The sequence below is a fragment of the Platichthys flesus genome, chromosome 13, assembly GCF_949316205.1.
Source record: "Platichthys flesus chromosome 13, fPlaFle2.1, whole genome shotgun sequence".
Lineage (NCBI taxonomy): Eukaryota > Metazoa > Chordata > Actinopteri > Pleuronectiformes > Pleuronectidae > Platichthys > Platichthys flesus.
This window is the reverse complement of record NC_084957.1, coordinates 9,396,881-9,413,692: the sequence shown is the minus strand read 5'-3', so window position 1 is coordinate 9,413,692 and position 16,812 is coordinate 9,396,881. Positions and strand designations below refer to the sequence as shown.

At 43.4% G+C, this 16,812-nt stretch overlaps 1 protein-coding gene across 2 annotated transcripts in view; it reads left to right on the top strand.

Annotated features, from left to right (window-relative positions):
* Nucleotides 1–15,803, top strand: part of LOC133967138 (hyccin 2-like) — a 39,053-nt gene extending 23,250 nt beyond the window's left edge. The window contains exons 6-13 of one of the 2 annotated variants that reach the window (XM_062402379.1): nucleotides 1,552–1,632; nucleotides 3,813–3,928; nucleotides 5,269–5,364; nucleotides 6,028–6,144; nucleotides 7,330–7,417; nucleotides 7,614–7,770; nucleotides 8,425–8,595; nucleotides 11,197–15,803. In XM_062402379.1, coding sequence (XP_062258363.1) covers nucleotides 1,552–1,632; nucleotides 3,813–3,928; nucleotides 5,269–5,364; nucleotides 6,028–6,144; nucleotides 7,330–7,417; nucleotides 7,614–7,770; nucleotides 8,425–8,595; nucleotides 11,197–11,852 — 1,482 coding nt within the window. In that variant the 3' untranslated portion in view covers nucleotides 11,853–15,803. The remainder of the gene's footprint in view (nucleotides 1–1,551; nucleotides 1,633–3,812; nucleotides 3,929–5,268; nucleotides 5,365–6,027; nucleotides 6,145–7,329; nucleotides 7,418–7,613; nucleotides 7,771–8,424; nucleotides 8,596–11,196) is intronic. The other variant, XM_062402380.1, reaches the window with a different exon arrangement.
* The last annotated feature ends 1,009 nt before the right edge of the window (nucleotides 15,804–16,812 follow it).

Genomic DNA, 16,812 nt, shown 5'->3' with positions numbered 1-16,812 from the left:
AGTCTAACTCTTCAAACACATGCCTGTTTGCTTTCTGGGATGGTTCGGCAGTTTTATTGCTGTCAGTTGGCATAGAAGGCCTATTAGGTTCATTGGTGTCATAGTTAAAGAGCTGTATTTTACTGTATGGATGAATATACAGTAGGTTGATATTATGTTTTAAGATAGAAGGAATACATGTCTCAGAACCATATCTACATGAATAGGGCTCTGGGGCTCCCGGAGTTTTATACTATTTCATGTGGGAAAAAGACAGAATCTTGATTATATATTTAGACATGGGTGGAGCTTTAGTGAGGTTACTTGTCTGTGGACAAGAAAGACAATCTGCAGGGAAAAGCCCAGGTAATGGAAAGACCCGGGATAGATTGTAATGTGGGAAAACACCCTTGGGGAAATGGGCTAAGAGCCGGAGATATCAATAGAAAGAGCTCCATGTCAGCTGGTGCTGCTAAAGGTATATCCATGCATAATTTATTCCTGTATATCTATTTACCACCACACACACACACACACACACTATACATGCTCAAAGGCCTCTTTTCTTGCCTATGGTCATTGCCATCCGGGCCCTGATAAACAGCTTTGCTCTCAGCAGTCCCATCAGATATTCAGAGATACAGTGTTAGCCACTCAAGGGCAGCACCAGGCCTGAACCAGGAGTACACTGAAAGAGAATGGCAGATTAAAGCCTTTTTGGGACCATGTTTCAAATGCAGGGACGTGGGAATGGATTAATAGATTTTTTTTTTGGTCTAATTCATTAACTCGCAGTAGCCACACACAGCCCAGAACCCCCCCCCCCCCCCGTAACAATTTGAGCAGCTCATGTTCGAACAAAAGAAAAACTGTTGCAGCTCAAGCGTTAGTAGTAAATGATACATGTAATAAACCTCCACCTTCCAACTCTGCCTTAAATTAGAGTTAAAAAAATGAAGGAACGTTACACACTCGGGAGAAAAGAGACAATTATTTCTTAGTATTTGAATCAGTCAGCAATATCCGCCGTCCTCACACGTAGTAGAAACAAGTGGTTTGACTCTTGCACACCCCGCCAATCCCCCTTGGCTGCTTATAATTGGTTTACAGAACAAAGTAGGAATAATAAATACTTTCTTCCAATTGTAAAGTGCTCGGCTGTATATATCTGTGATTGCACTTGATTATTATTATTATAACCATTATTTCAACTGCAGTTGTTATGCGAGGAGATAATCAGGCATTACATTTTATTAAAATGCCATCATTCTCAGAGATGCGTTCATCTCTGTTGCGTATTGCAGTGTGAAATTGGAATTGAGTGGTTAGTGTGCTGGCCTGGCAGTGACTTCAAAATCTGTCCAAGTCAATAACATGTACCAGCCGTGAGAAGGAGAGCGGAATATAGAGCCGTTGATTAACGAATTCTGCTAATTGTTTTCACCTATCGCCACAGGAAAGCACTTAACCGGTTTAAGATTAATACAAACAAACATGGGGCTCTCCAAGCCTGGTTTCTGTTCCCTGAATGACACACCTTCTCTGTCTCTTCCTCACTCTCTGGTTTCGCAGGAGATCGTGGACAAAGACGGCAACAGCAAGCTCCTGGCCTTCACAATCCCATCTCTGTCCAAACCATCAATATATCATGAGGTAGGAGGCCTGCCTGTCCAATCAATCAGTGTTTTCAGCATGCCTCTCTCCTCAGGGTAATCTACTAGTTTCTCCTCTGCCCCTTTTTATTGCTATGTTTTGTCTCCTCATCTCTTTCCTTCCTCCTCCTTCCTCTCCTCTTTTGACATTTGTGGCCAATGCTTCAGGATGTCCATTTTCATTAACCCCACCTCCGGGGCATATCCATCTATGTTTGTTAAGATGTCACTGTGATTCCAACACTGCAACAGGAGAGGGTTTTCACACTTTTTTTGTGTGTGTGTACAGCCAAAAGCTTCACTATGAATGTTCTTTTGTAGTTTTAAATGGCGGTAACTTCAGTTTTGTAATTTTCATTCACTCTCAGGCCCGCCAGGTTTTTGGAAAACCCTCCCTTCTGACCAAATGCCAACACAGGACAGAGTATTGACTATTTTTTTGAGCTGGAATTCATTAGCGAGGTGTTTTATGGGACATGCTGACATAGGACCATTTACCACGGGGACAAAGAAGCAATGTTTTTTTTTTCCCAGCCATTTCTATCCTGCTATCTAAGCTCAGCAAAGACTGTGCTGTGCAGTATATTTCTAGACAGTTTGACAATGCTTAGTGGCTCCCTATGAGTGTGTGTTGATGAGGCTACAGTGTGTGGCGTGTGCTGGGGGTGATTTATCGCTGTAATTATAAGCTTGAGAGAGTCTTCCCTCCATTCTGAGAGAATGCAGAAAGCATGGATGCATGAGGAGGGGTGTGTGTGAGAGAGTATGTGTGAGTGTGCGTTTATGTGTGTGTGTGAGAGAGTTTGACAGTGAGAGCTTGTGCGCATGAATCCCAACAATCTTCCTAGGCTGTACTATGGCTCGGCACATCACATGTCCTTATCCCCAAGCCTCCAGCATTAGCATACACTCAAGTCTCTCATCGAATTAATCCGTACTTCCCGCCTCCACTGCTCAGAGTCGCCAAAGATACTTAGATTGGAGTATCAACTTTTGTTCTGCACATCATCAGAATGACGTTGCCTAATGACATTCTCATGTGAATATAAATTTAGATTAATTTAAGTCATTTCCCGTTCCTCTTCCTCTATCTTACGTAGGAAAATACAAAATTTGCTCATTGTGTGTTTATGTTTGAGAGCAGGTCCTATTGTTTTTATTTTCAGATTTTGCAATGCTTTAACTTAAATCCCTGGGCTTGCACTCAAATATATCCTGCTTGTGCTTAGATTTGCCAGCTCCAGCTTGTCTGCTCTCTGATTTCTCCTTCACTCTTGGATTTCTTTCTTCTGCTTGGCTCATTTGTGTAACAAGTCTGTCAAAAATCCCAAACCAATAAAATGCTAGGTGTATTGTTGATGAATGAAATTCCACAAAACAATCCGAGATGAGATGTTTCACGCGGACGCAGCGTGAGGACTAGAGCTAAAGCAGTAGCACAGGAAATCTGTCCAAACAAACAGAATATGAGTGCAGGGGTACAGTTTGAGCAAAAGCAGACTAGATATTCTACCAGAAAACTCTGTTAAGCAGTAGTGTTAAAGCAATATCATTCTGCATCTCCTGTTCTGGTCAATTTAGGTGCTCGATGACGACCTTAACAAGGTGATTTTGATATGTCAAATAAACACTGTGACCTTTCTTCTGAAGAAAGAATGTTTGAATTACGAGGCAGGGTGGCAACTTCCACTATAAAACGCTGCAGGAAACTGTTATAGGTGTGCAGATGCCTTTTAATAAAGAGGAGAGACTAAAATAGAAACCTGGATCAAGAATTTGAAAGGTAGTAGAGTAAAAATTCTAAGCTTTATGTTGCATGAAGGTATTTGTAGAAGTTACAATGAAAATTGAAACATATAGATTTCATAGGATGAATTGTACAGTCAGCAGTTAATCGACTAAAATCTGAAACAGATAAATGAGCTCACCAGAAAGAAGACAAGTGCTGCCAGTTATGGTGACCAAAGGTGAGACTGGCAGAGGTCCAGTGGCGATCTAATTCAACTGCAATAAAACATGAACACTTTCCCATCTGAGCAAAACGAAGGTCCCAGTTTTTCAGTCAACTGTCTGAAGAGCACATCATCGCACCAGCCTTTCTGTCATTTTACTGTCGTGATGCAAAAAGCAGACATGGTTAACAAGTATTTGATTAACTGTGGTTTCTTTGTCTGTGTTTAGCCTTCTAGTCTGGGGTCCATAGCGCTGACAGAGGGGGCTCTGTGTCAACATGACCTGCTCAGAGTGGTGTACAGCGGCCTCCACCCACAGAGAGAGACCTTCACGGCTCAGAACAGGTACGGCTCCGACTCAGCCAGCTGTAAACAGGGAGTGAGTGATCGAACTTAAAGTTTCGCGGTTGCCAGCTGGTCAAGTTGGTTATAAAATCCGGCCTCCTCCGTGTTCATGGATGGGATATCGACCAAAACAAAAAGTCGCTCAGCCCCCTTAACCCAGACCCAGCCAGCCTGAAAGCTTTTTTGGCTCCGACACTTTCTCTGCTGCTGTGGATGAATGATAATCTTGCCATAATAATGAAGCACACTGGAGTGCTGACACAAATATTCCTTTCTATCGCACTAAAAGGAGTAGACTCACCCTTTGCACATTTGTTTGTTTGAAACGATGCATGTGCAGAAATGGTCTGAGCTACCAGAGCTGATAATGTAAGGGCAGAGCAGATGACGCTGGTCATCCTGTTGTCCTGAGCAACATGGTCTGGATACGATGAACATAGAGCGCCATAAGTATATTGAATGGATTTTATCGGGGCCAGGCCTCATAGTTTATCTGGAAATTGATTTGTGTGGTTGCTGCTGAGATTTATGTGAAGAAAGCCTGAAGCTCCTGAGAGGTGGCAGCTCTCACACACTAAGGACATTTTCCTCCTCCTCCACACAGTTAATTATGGCCCTTACACTCGTGGTCCCCCTCCTGGTTTTCATTTTTCAGCATACACACAAGCTCATGCACATATTCATACACTGGAAAGCACAAATGCAACAAGAGATGTACAATATTGAGATTTGGTCCGACTCCTGGAAACCAATCAATTAAAATGGGTAGTTTAACTTTGCGCTCATTTTATTTCATTACCACATTCATCTTTTATCAGTGGTGTCTATAATACTCTAATGTAATGCTGCAAATGGGACCATTAAAAAACATTTCCCCTTTCCTCACTTATCTCTAATAGAAATGCACTGATGCCCCTCAAGTGGAAATAAAAAGTCAGTCAGCTGTGACATTTAAACAAAAAAGGATTTAAAAAAAAAAAGTCAAAGTTGTAATATGTCAAATAATCTTTTGACTATTCATTTCATTTCATTGAATAAATGTGGTAGACATATTAGACTTTTTAATGAACAGAGGCCCCGGACTGGACAAAAAGTGAATATCTTTGCGAACCTATGCAGAGAATTGTATATTGTGTAATCTTAGTTCTCAGAGATTTGTTTACCAAAATAAACCACTAGGGCACCATATAGATTATATGAATATTTATATATATATATATTAGGGATGTTACGACTGCAAACATGTAGTAGTCGATATTGATACCATGAAAGGTTAAATGATATACTTTACTTTCACTTTATAATTTGTCTTTTTTTCTGACTGTGTTTTGTGGTTGCAGGTTTGAAGTGCTGTGTTTCCTGATGCTCTGCTACAACTCTGCTGTGGTGTACATGCCCCTCTCCTCCTATAAGTCGGTCTGCAGAATGAGCTCAAGGTAAGATAAACAAATGTAGAACAAGTCTTTTTTTCATCCCTTCTGTTATTGGGGACCTCCCTCTCCCCTCATCTACCCTCATCAAACGTTCTCCAGAAATGAAATCACCGCTACTACCCTGTAGCCATACACTAACCTCGATACTGACTCGGATTTGATAAGTACAATTTCGTCAGAACTCAGTTGTGAAATTGGCAGAATGAAAGCATTACTGGTGGATACCTGTCTGTCTTTGAAATGCCCTGTTGTTAGAAGAAAGGATCAATATGGAATTCACAATATGAGGCTCTGTACTGGATCTTCAGCGTGAAGACGGTTCAGGATATGAAGACTTCCCCTCTGCTCGCGAGCAGACGGAGGCCTGAAGCAATCTCTGTCTAGACAGCAAACTGTGAAGGTTTCAGAGCATGAGAACAACACTCCCTCTTTCAGTTTCCAATGCAGAACACCCTGCCATCTAATCTCACCCGACCTAAAAAATGGCTCCCCTAGCTTGCGGTTTGATGCGTTTCATCGTTAGCTGTTCTTCTTCTCATCCAGGCTCTGTGACTTCCTGCAGCGTTCAGAGGATCTCTTAACTTTTATCTCAACTGCCTTTGTTTGACTTAACTCACCTTTCTCATTGTGTGTGTGTGTGTGTGTGTGTGTGTATTCCCTCCTCAGGTTGTGTGTATGTGGCTTCCCTCGGCAGCAACAGAAGCTTTGGCGGGAACCATGCAACCGAGTGCTGCTGGACCCTGAGTTCATGGTGCAGATGCTGACTGCCGTGTATCATGCCATGTATGTATCTTTTAAAGCTGAAGTAAATAATAATCATTGTCAACACAACACTGACATACAGTCCATTAAAAAATACACAAGACAGGCAAAAACTTCCCTAGAAGTGTGTCACACAGTCCTGTCTCTGCAGCCACTTCATTTGACCTCGTGGATTGGTATTTACAGGAAATTGTCAACAGTGAGACTTTCTATAGAAAAGTGTTTGCTTTTTAAGAATTTCCATTCAAGTGAATTTATTTTAGGTAGACTCCAATCAAGGTGTAGACACATTTTCAAATGTCTTTCAACTGTCATTGCTCGATATCACAACATTTTTTGCCTTTGTTGAACACTAATGGGCGAAGTCTCCAATGTAGTTTGCTGTGGTCTACTGCAGAAAACCTCCTAACAGCATATGCTATCACTCTACCAGCGGCTCCCCACTGTACTGACTGATTTCATCAGCAGTGCATTGTGGGAGTAGGTGATTTCATCCTGCAATGGGGACAGTCGTTGCAAAGCTGATTACGGCTCCTCGATGACAGCTCATCCTGAGTGATGGATCCCCTGATACCATAGTGACTGGAATCACTGCTCTTAAGGATTGTGTAGCAAGGATAGTGGGAGAGAATGAGGGTGCCCCCCCCCCCCCCCCTCAGTGTGTGACGCAGAATATTATACTTTTTAGTAATCCTTACCATAGGTCACCTCATTGCCAGCTGGAGCTCTCATATTCCCCCTTGGCCTGTGCAGGTGCACATGAAGGGCAGACAAACATGAATCCCCGGCTTCACACATGCTCAGGGACCTTGGCAGCTTGGAGGATACTCTGAGATTTGGGTTAATATGTTTTGCTAATGCCACATGAAGAGAGAGAGGGTGACGTGCAGGATTTATCCGTACAAATACTGTCTATCCAGCAAAGAGATGAGGGATAAACATATCATGCGCTTTTGCATACTTCTTGAACCGGCTTAATACAAATTAGTGGAGTATAATGGATACGTGTCCAACCTCTTCCCCTCCCTCACTGTAGCTGGAGAAATTATTAGGTAACTAATAATAGTTCAGGGGGATGTGACTCAGACATCAAGGCATGTTGCCAGACACTCCTGTTTTCTCCCCAAAAATAATTACTTCACAACATGACGTCTTTGAATACCAATGTGTGTGTAATTGTGTCCTGTTCTGTGTTGTGATATCCAGATACAATGGAGAATGGGAGATGGGGCGGGAAGCTCTGGAGGACATTCTGTACAGAGCTCAGCTGGAGCTTTACTCCCAACCTCTCCTGGTAAGACCAGTAGGATTGTGTGTGTGGAGAAAATTACACACAGCACAGTACGTGTGGAGCCTGAGTCAAAAATTAAAAACACTAAAGAAGCCCATGTTTTTCTCAAATCAGCACAGAATGTCCATATAAACAGTCGTCAGGCTTTAGATATTGTGATATTATCTTTGATCTGCATCTGTGTTTGTGTTGCCTCCAGCTGGGAAACGCCATGAAGAACTCGCTGCCAGAATGTGCTCCCAACGAGTCACAGGGGCGCAAAGTGCTCCAAGTGGAGGTGACGCCCACCGTTAGCCGCATCTCCATCTCAGCCATCACAACTGCCTCCATACGGCGCCACCGCTGGAAAAGAGAGGGTAAGACGAAAAGCACCGGGAGACGCAGGGAAATCCTGGACACACACACGCAGAGAAGTGAACCAGGCCTCAATGCAAGAGAGATCGCAGCAGAAGAGGCAGCACAGTATTTCATTAGTAGTTTGGAACGGAAACAAGCAGAAGGACCGGTGATCCGTTAACCTCACGAGCTGTTCCTTTTTTTTTTTTATTAGTAAAAGGCCACAAGACGGATCTATTTGGTGAGAAAATGATTTTTCTGGTGTTTGTCCTCAGCAGTGAGAAGACAACCTTCTCTTGTAACCCAGTCACACCATGAACATCGTCCAAATGGTGCTTTTGTGTCATTTATTATATGTAGCTGTGGTCATCTAGTCTCTGTGTTGAAGTGCCTGTGCCGCCCATTTTGTCTTAAGTGTTCTCTGTGCTTCGTATTTCAATTTTATAATGAATGTTTGTGGTTTAAGAGAAACTTCAAAACAAAATGGTGCCTGTAGAGTCTTCTGACTCCATTTTACCCATCAGATGGGCAATTAATGGAGCAGTTCATTTTTAAGATACAAGTTCTATATTTAGTAATTTACACACCCGCTGTGCCAATGATGAGACCCGACTCGTTTGACGCTTGCTGCCACTAAAGAAACGCGTTTCCCCGTCTGTGTTGTTGACTCCCAGATTGTTTTGACTACTCAGCCGATGCAGAGTTGAGCTTCATCGTCAATCCTCCTAGCCCAGTCCACCACCACCGCCACACTCCCTGGGACGCAGCAGCCAAAGAAGAAAGACGAGGGCGAGCTCACAGCCACCGCAGCGGCAGCAGCATCATTCCCCCGATCACACTTGAGGGTAGGGGATAGGGGCGGACGCTCAGAGAAGAGAGGGTCTCAGGAGGAGGCGCCCACTTCCATCTGTATCCTCCCCAGCCTCCTCTTCCTCCTCTTACCCCCTCTCCAAGTCAAGGGGCTTAACTCTGCTCTTCCCAGTTTGGCTTTTTCGTCACTTCCCCCAGAGTATACTAACTCATCCAGTTTATAAGACCCTCAGCCAACAACCCCTCTACTACCAGACAGCTACTGTTTGTCATCTCACAGAAGAGTGGAAGAGTCGCCTATTCTGGGTTTGAAGGAAGTGTTGCTAGTGGCCATTTTGCATGGGCCTGTAATCATGTCATATCCTGCCTCTATCCTCATCATGCATCCTCCAGGGTCTGACTGCTAGAATGCTACCCTTGTCACTCACTGAGCATGTCCAGTGCCCAACCTGCAGCATAACCCATTATTCTTCGGTTTTCTCAACCCTCCATGTCTGATAATTGGCTTTAAGGATTCGATTTTTTTCCATAGTGTTAACCGGAAAATTATGTTCGTTTTACAAACCCGGCACAAAGTACCCGGAACCTTTTTCATGCACTGTCCCTCATGATGTTTGACAGCGCCATATGTTTTGGGTCACTCAGGCCAACGGCGTCCATCTGCTGCCACCATCCCGCAGAATGAGGCCTTCCATTGTTTTTTTCTGTCCAACAGCTTTATTGTTTGCTAATTTTGTGTTGCATCTATTTTTCTTCCCTCTCAGTGAGTGGGAACGAGCCCTTCATCATGCATGCACACACCACAGCAAGCTTCAATCTTTTCTACTGGAACATTAAACCCTGGAACACTAACACGTGAAATGACAGGACCAGACAAACAAACATAATTCTTGGCACAACTAAAGCTTTGTCTTGACTACCTACCAGGACCTGTCAAATGGCCCGTTTTGTCTTGTTGAATGTGTGTGTGTCCGTTTCCATGTGTGGAATGTCATAAGTCGAGTCCCATTCCCAAACTTTATGGTCAGTGTTTGTCTGCAGCACCATCCCGTCTTCTTCCCATGATCTTTCAAAGTATCCTCACGTGTTTTATTGATTCACCAGTGAGCGAAAAAGTGATTATCTTCAGATTTATCACCCAGCATCTGTGCACTAACTGGAAATTCTTTTACAGAAAGAAATTTATAATAACACACCATTTTGGGGCTGGTATTACCACACTGGTGGTTTTGCTGGTTTAATCCTCTTAACTAAGATTGTATTTTCTTTGCGTAATACCCATTTGCACAGGGATATCATATGTTTTTGATAGATTTCCCCTTGACTTCTACAACATAAGTGCTATTATAGGTAAACAAAAATGGCGTGAGGGGAGACCTAATCAAATTACACTCTGCAGTTAAATGTAACTTTAAAGAAATCCTCATGAAATAAGCTCAGTCACTTTATTGTGTTAAGCATCTGGACTTTATATTATAAAAAATTGCAGAGATTAACCTCTGCAGGCAGATTTTCATAGCGCAATGAAATGACTAGATACCAGTAGCGAGCGTTATGTAACCAAACTGTAGTCAAGGTTAAATCATGCAAAAACACTGGTTCAGTCCTTTTGAATTGTGCCCGTGTGTGACGTCTGGGTTGGCTTGTGATGGCTTGCAGACAGGCCCTCTTTTCAGCCTTGTGGCCTGTCAGCCCTAACTGGTGTGCTATTGATCTGATGCGGTGTACGGCTTCGCCTCAGCGGGCTCCGCAGGCTCGTCTCAGCCGGCCAAACCATGTGACCACCAGGCCAGCGTTGTGGGAGAAAGGAGGGATGGGGCTGGAGGGGAGAGCATGTGTCTCTCCATGTTATGTGCATGTCAGTCCTGGTGCTGCCTCAATTCCCTGTGATCCAGTTTCTGCTTGTACCAACAATGCATGATGGAGACAGACGGCTGATTCTCTGCCTCTTCTTTTAACAGACGTTTTCTTCCATATTGTTTGTCAATAACTCTTGGGCTCTGTCCTGTGCCTTTATGAATTCAACGAAATTATCACCAGATAGGAAATGTTAATGTTTTATATTTTAAATGAGGTTCTGCTCACTGATCAAGCTGGTTATTGAACTCACACTTTTCCTAAACCTACAGCCAGTCATTCTTTTAGTCAATCTGGATTACGTCATATCATCAGAGCTCAAGGTCATTGTGCACTGTATTGAACTGTTCTTCAGTCTGGAACAAGAGTGAGCTAATGAACCAGTATGCTCTGACAAGAGGCAGTGTTAGTGCTGGCCTGCTCGAAGGCTGATAAATTAGACTCCTCCTCTGCATTGTTTTAAACACTTAATGTTACTGTCACTTCACAGTAGTAGTTCATTAGTTTATCTCTGGCCAGTTGACATCACAATTAATGAGAATCAGCTACAACATTTTCGTCCTTTCTCGAGATTACTGTGAAATTTTGTATACTTTATTATAAGTAGCAATTTAAATTTTTTAGAAGTTAATTTCTAAAAGTAAAAATTAATTTTGTTCTACAGGACTAAAAGCAAAAGTTTTACATTTGCTTCACAGTCAGATTTGTCTTGTGTTGTCTTCTTCATCCACTTCTCCGTTGATCTATCATCCTCTCTTCCTCTGTATGTTCGTGTTCAGATGCTGATGGCATGAGCGGTGGGGAAGATTCCTTCAACGTCAACGACCCAGACGAGGGTTTCTCCTCCGGGGCTTCCAACAGCAGCCAGCCCAGCGGCATCAAGGCGAGCGGCAGCGTGGGGCCGCGGGGCGGCAGCCTGAACAGCAGCAGCAGCAGCATCAAGAAAGCCATCACAGCCCGGCTGTCACGGGACAAGGAGAGGGAGAGGGAGAGGGATCGAGAGAGAGCAGCAGAAAAACAGGCCGAATCGTCTACTGACCACCAGGCAGCTGTGAGGAGACATCACCAGAGGCAGCAGTCGCCTCCAGCCAGCATCACCTTGGATTCCATCCAGCTGAGCCCCATAAAGAAGAACCTGAGCTTCCCTGTCGGCCCCACACTGGTGCGGACTGGAAGCACCTCCTCCAGTAAGTCTTTTGACTGCATGAATTTCAACATGAACGGAGGCAAGGACGAGCCAGAGGAGGCACTGGGAGGCTCAGACAAGGAAGGGGAGCGTCCGGCAGGCGGCTCCCACCGCCACTCCACCATTAGCCTGCAGGAGGAGCACCTGGTCAGGCCAGAGGATGCACAGGACCTCCTGTCTCCTGGAGCTCCCCTCACCAAGCAGTCCCGGTCCCCCAGCTTCAACATGCAGATCATATCACAGGTCTAACATGCAGTGCAGGGCATAATACACACACACACACACACACAAAACCTAACCATAAAGGCGATTTCCCACCGAACATGGTGTGATTTCATACAGAGTGAACCGAGTTGAGATATTTTTATCTCGGGCGTCAAATTAGCGTAATGCGATGTTTCCTCATCCAATCAGCGCTGAGAATGAAACACCGCCGTGGCCCTGGGACCGACCCGAGTTAGAGAGTGATCAGACAGTTCACTACTCCGCCTCAGGTGGCCTTGGAAACCACAGTCAACCAGACCAAGCGCCTGTAGGAGCCGGTGACAGTCCCCGAGCTGTGTGCTATTCTGGGTGGGCTTGTGGACCCACACACAACAGCGCTGGGTGCCCCGGTGTTTCCACGGTGTGCACGCGATTAACCCGAATGATTGTGTGTGTGTGTGTGTGTGTGTGTGTGTGTGTGTGTGTGTGTGTGTGTGTGTGTGTGTGTGTGTGTGTGTGTGTGTGTGTGTGTGTGTGTGTGTGTGTGTGTGTGTGTGTGTGTGTGTGTGTGTGTGTGTGTGTGTGTGTGTGTGTGTGTGTGCAAACTCTTTCATCATCCATTAAATAAAAATTGGCCTGCAGTTACTGAGAACACAACAAGAAAAGTAGTAAAATCATAACAGCCTACTTCTGTAACCACAGTGGAGCATTAAAGAGTCACTGCTCTCTTCTTGGAGAGAAAAGTCGTAAGGAAGCCACGCTAGCTGAAGGGGAAGTATGACCTTTCAGAATTTTCTTCAGTTCATGAATCAGCAATAACACTTATCGTTGCTCATGTGGAGAATAGTTCTCTTCATTCCTTCCCTGTCATTCCCGGGCTCACGTGCAATCGTTCTTGCTGATTATCTTCCTTCTTAATTGCTGTTTGATGAAAATGGTTTTACGGGGGGAAATAAATCTTTAAATCTTTAGTAAATAACAATCCAAAGAAGATAGATTTTGTTTTTGTTTTCGTTCACTTTGCTGATGTCAGATTTTGTCGGATCCAAATGATTCTCAGCCCATGACTTACATTTTATTGTGAAAATTATAATAATTATGATCGGATTTGATCCATAACACTTTTAAGATTGTTGTTCAACCAAACTGGAATGTGATGAGGGTTTGTCTTGCCCCAGACTTTCAACCAGGCAAATCACGACTGTGCAGCTACAGGAGGAAAGAATTCCTCTTGTGATTTGATATAAAACCTAAAACTTGAGTAGGAACTGGATAAAACAATTGAGAAGGTGCAGGTTTGTGTCTGAAGCTAAAGGCAATGGCTGTATTTTATATTGGGATTGTTTTTTTTCTGGTTTAAACCGTTGCAATCTGAAAGCACTTGTTGGTGTTGAGGCTTGTGATTGGCGTTGTCTCTGATTCGTTGAATTTGCCGCTGGAAGCTCGTACTAGTCCCGGTGCATCACGATAACCATGACGGTTGTCTTGTGCTCTGATTGGATGCTCATGAAACATTTTGTTCTACCTCATTGTGTGTTCACCTGCCACTCCGACACCTGTCTCCCGATCAGATGCAGGATTAAAGACCCCATTAGGTTTGAAACCGGAGCACTCGACCTGTATAGCGAGGGACCAATATGGTTTCACACTGCAGCTGTAACGACACTGAAGAATCGGTTCTGACTGAATTTCTGGTCAACGCATTTCAGTTCAATCACATTGTGCACAAGCTCGCGCTGCAAAACGAGAACACAACCTCTGTCTTCAGGTTTTCACATTCTCTGTCATATATCAAACAACCACACGGGGGGTTAACCTGATAATTTACCAAGAGAAATGTCCTGCTTATCTTTTTATTTATGTAATGATTTTCAAAGTGCAATTTTGTTCTCCTCACGTGCATGGAGTTGGATCTTCTCTGCTGATAAATGCCTGCATCTGCGCACAGCGCTAGCTAGCCTTCTGTAGTGCTCCCTGCCCAGACTGAGCGGTTTTAAAACTTGTCTGCTTGGCTGCATGTTTCGTTCCCTGCAAAGCACTGCTGTTTTTTTTAGATGCGTGATTTACGGCCAACAAGTCAAACCCAAGTCTCGTCTTCTGCCAGATGTGCCAACACACATCCTCTTAATCTTTTTTCGCTTGGGTGTCTTAAGTTAAAAATGCCTTTTTTTCTGTTTACTTGTCTTATTTTAAATTTAAGGCACAAAAAAAGGGATGTTTGGACGTGTGGCTCAACGTGCCCTTAGATGCGGCTTCACCTTTTTTGCCATGAACCATCTTTTCACTCGTCACTCGTGTGTGCGACACACTGTACTTTCACAATCATTACTAAGCTTTGCTGTTCACGTTAAAAAGCAGTATAGTAAGCGTCTGTGTACTGTAGCCGTCAGCTGTTGTATTGCATTTCCCCGAGTCTTGCTTACGTGCTCGTTGAAAACGAGGGTGAATGATTAATGTATATAAAAGTCAGTTCAGTCTGCAGTGAAAATGTCACACACTCGCGCCCCTGCTGTGCTGAAAAGCCGTCACACGGCCATTGCTCCTTTGTGCTCGTCCACCTCAAACGTTTCAGGCCAATCAGTGTATGATTGCTGGCTCTTTGGCCTCACAACGCTCCTCCTCCTCCTCTTCCTCCTCCTGCTGGACTGGACTGCGGAAGAAGAAGAAGAGTGCAGTTCACGCTCTCACCTGGTCTGTCTGCCGTCATCCTCTGTGCTGTGTGGCTCCCAGCGGGCCGTGTTACCATTTGCTGTATTTTGCCGTGAGTTGAGTGGCACCTCTTTGCTGTTTTTAAAACTGGTGACGTGTTCGTGTCATTAATATACGAGTGCCCCTGACTGAGATTTACCAGCAGCCATGTTGGTACTGTATGTTGACTTAGAGTTATCCCTCAGTGTCTGGTGTTATTTGCATGTGATCAGGGCGGGAAATGAACGCCGGCTAGCACACGTCTGATTGGCTGTGGCTGAATATTTTATTTTCCATAAAGTTTTGGAAGAATTATCAGCTCAGAAATCCTCACATGGTCCACTGACATTTCAAAAAACAGGAAACCTCGTACCAGGTCAGCTGTAGCTGCTGGTGGACAACGTTCATTTCCTGTCCTGCATGTGATAACTGTGGGCTTTGTTTTCATACAGTATAATGCACTTTAATCCATCCACCTCTCTCCTCAAGATAGTTATAAATGATATATATATATATATAGATGTGCAAATGTGTATACACTAAATGCAGGGTTTAAGTCTCTTTAAAGTAGTACTTCTATGTTATGTCACATCCAACACAATGCTATTTTTGTTAGTCCAAGGGTACAGCTATCTATTTTTATTTTTTCATTTCAAAACCAAAAAAAAAATGTTCCGTGGTCTGGAAGGTCTCAGGAGATTATCAAAATGCCACATTTCAAAACGGCAGCACCAAAATTTCTGTTCTTGAAGTCAGAATTGATTCTATGCAACATGTTTTCCCCATTTTGTTTCCCTTTTTGTTTTCGGTTCTCGTGTATGGGCTCTCATTAATCCTTATCGGGTGGGATGGGGCTGATGCGTTTAAGCTGATATTTAAGGTGCGAGTCCTCAACAGCATCCTCATTCAACAGATCCGTTTGTACACCCTGCTGTGGTGCCACAGAGCAAGCACCTCTCATGTGGGTCAAATACGAGTGAAAGCCACGTGTGGACTTCTGATGCATGTTGAGCCCTCATGTCCGTTTGCTCCTCTGTGGCTCAAAGACGTCGGCCAGTGTATGAAATGTAAACAGACGATCAGTGATGAATCTAATATTGATGCTTCGAGGGAAGCTGCTGTAACATGTGATAACACTGTACCACTGCTGTTGTATAAATGGAAAGAAAGACTTATTTTAAATCTTGTAAATATCGAATGTACAAAGGTGAGAGCAAGGTAAATTTAAAAAAAACAACCGAGGATCAGTCTGATATGTAGGGAGAAATTAATCTGTATATTGTTGAATAAATATTGTGCCGTAAGGGATCCACGTGTCTCTCTGCTTTGTGTGTGATTCAATACGATGTTGCTCATTCTCACTCATCACCAAGATGCAGCTCTCAGTCTATTTCTATCATATACACCAATATCCACAGTACATATAAGCTTTCCAATCTTGTGCTTCTGCACCAGTGACAACCAGTGGCCAGAGCCATGTTTTCAGGTGGTCCGTCCATATGTACATATGTTGGTACGTCTGTCACTTGTATTCTTGTGAACACATTTTGTACAAATGCTCACTTGGAATCAAAGATGAAGAACTTTGACGGTTAAAGTTTAAGTTACTCACTTCACAAGTGAGTGTGTTATTTTAAGAATGCCTCGAGAGAAGCTTTTAAATTTTGGCACAAATGTTCACTTAGACTCAGAAATGAACTGATAAGATTCAGGTGATGATGGGTCACAGCGACCTCATATGAGTCTTGAAATTTACTGATATAAACTGAAACTGCAGTGGTCAGAGGCACGACACAACCACATAGGAAGTTCTGGTTTTAATCCAAGTTTAGTCTAAAAAAGATCATAGTTGCCAATAATATGGTAATATATGATACAGTTAGTGAGGTTATAATTAGACAGTAAGATATAAAGATAGATTTAATAAACAGAAATAAAGAATTTGCATTTGATTGACACATTTCTCAATTATTGATTTGTTTCTATTGTTTAGTACTAAAAAAACAATGTTGGGGATTTGGACTCCAGCTGGTGATTAATAGGTGTCCCCTTTGATAAAGCTATTTGATCAGTTATAAGCAAGTTAATTGTAATGTTTGTGCAAAAGGTTGAACTGAGGATCTCCTTCGCGGAGCCACAGTTTATGTTTGATAAGCTCTTACTGTCACAATGAAAATCCTCTGAATCACGTTACATTTCAAAAAGGTCTCAGATCTCTCCTGCAGTAAAACTCTTGACAGCTGAGTTCAAGCGCGTGACCAGCTGTGATTATTGGTGAGGTGCTGACATCTGGTGGTGGAACTTCAGAACAACCGGG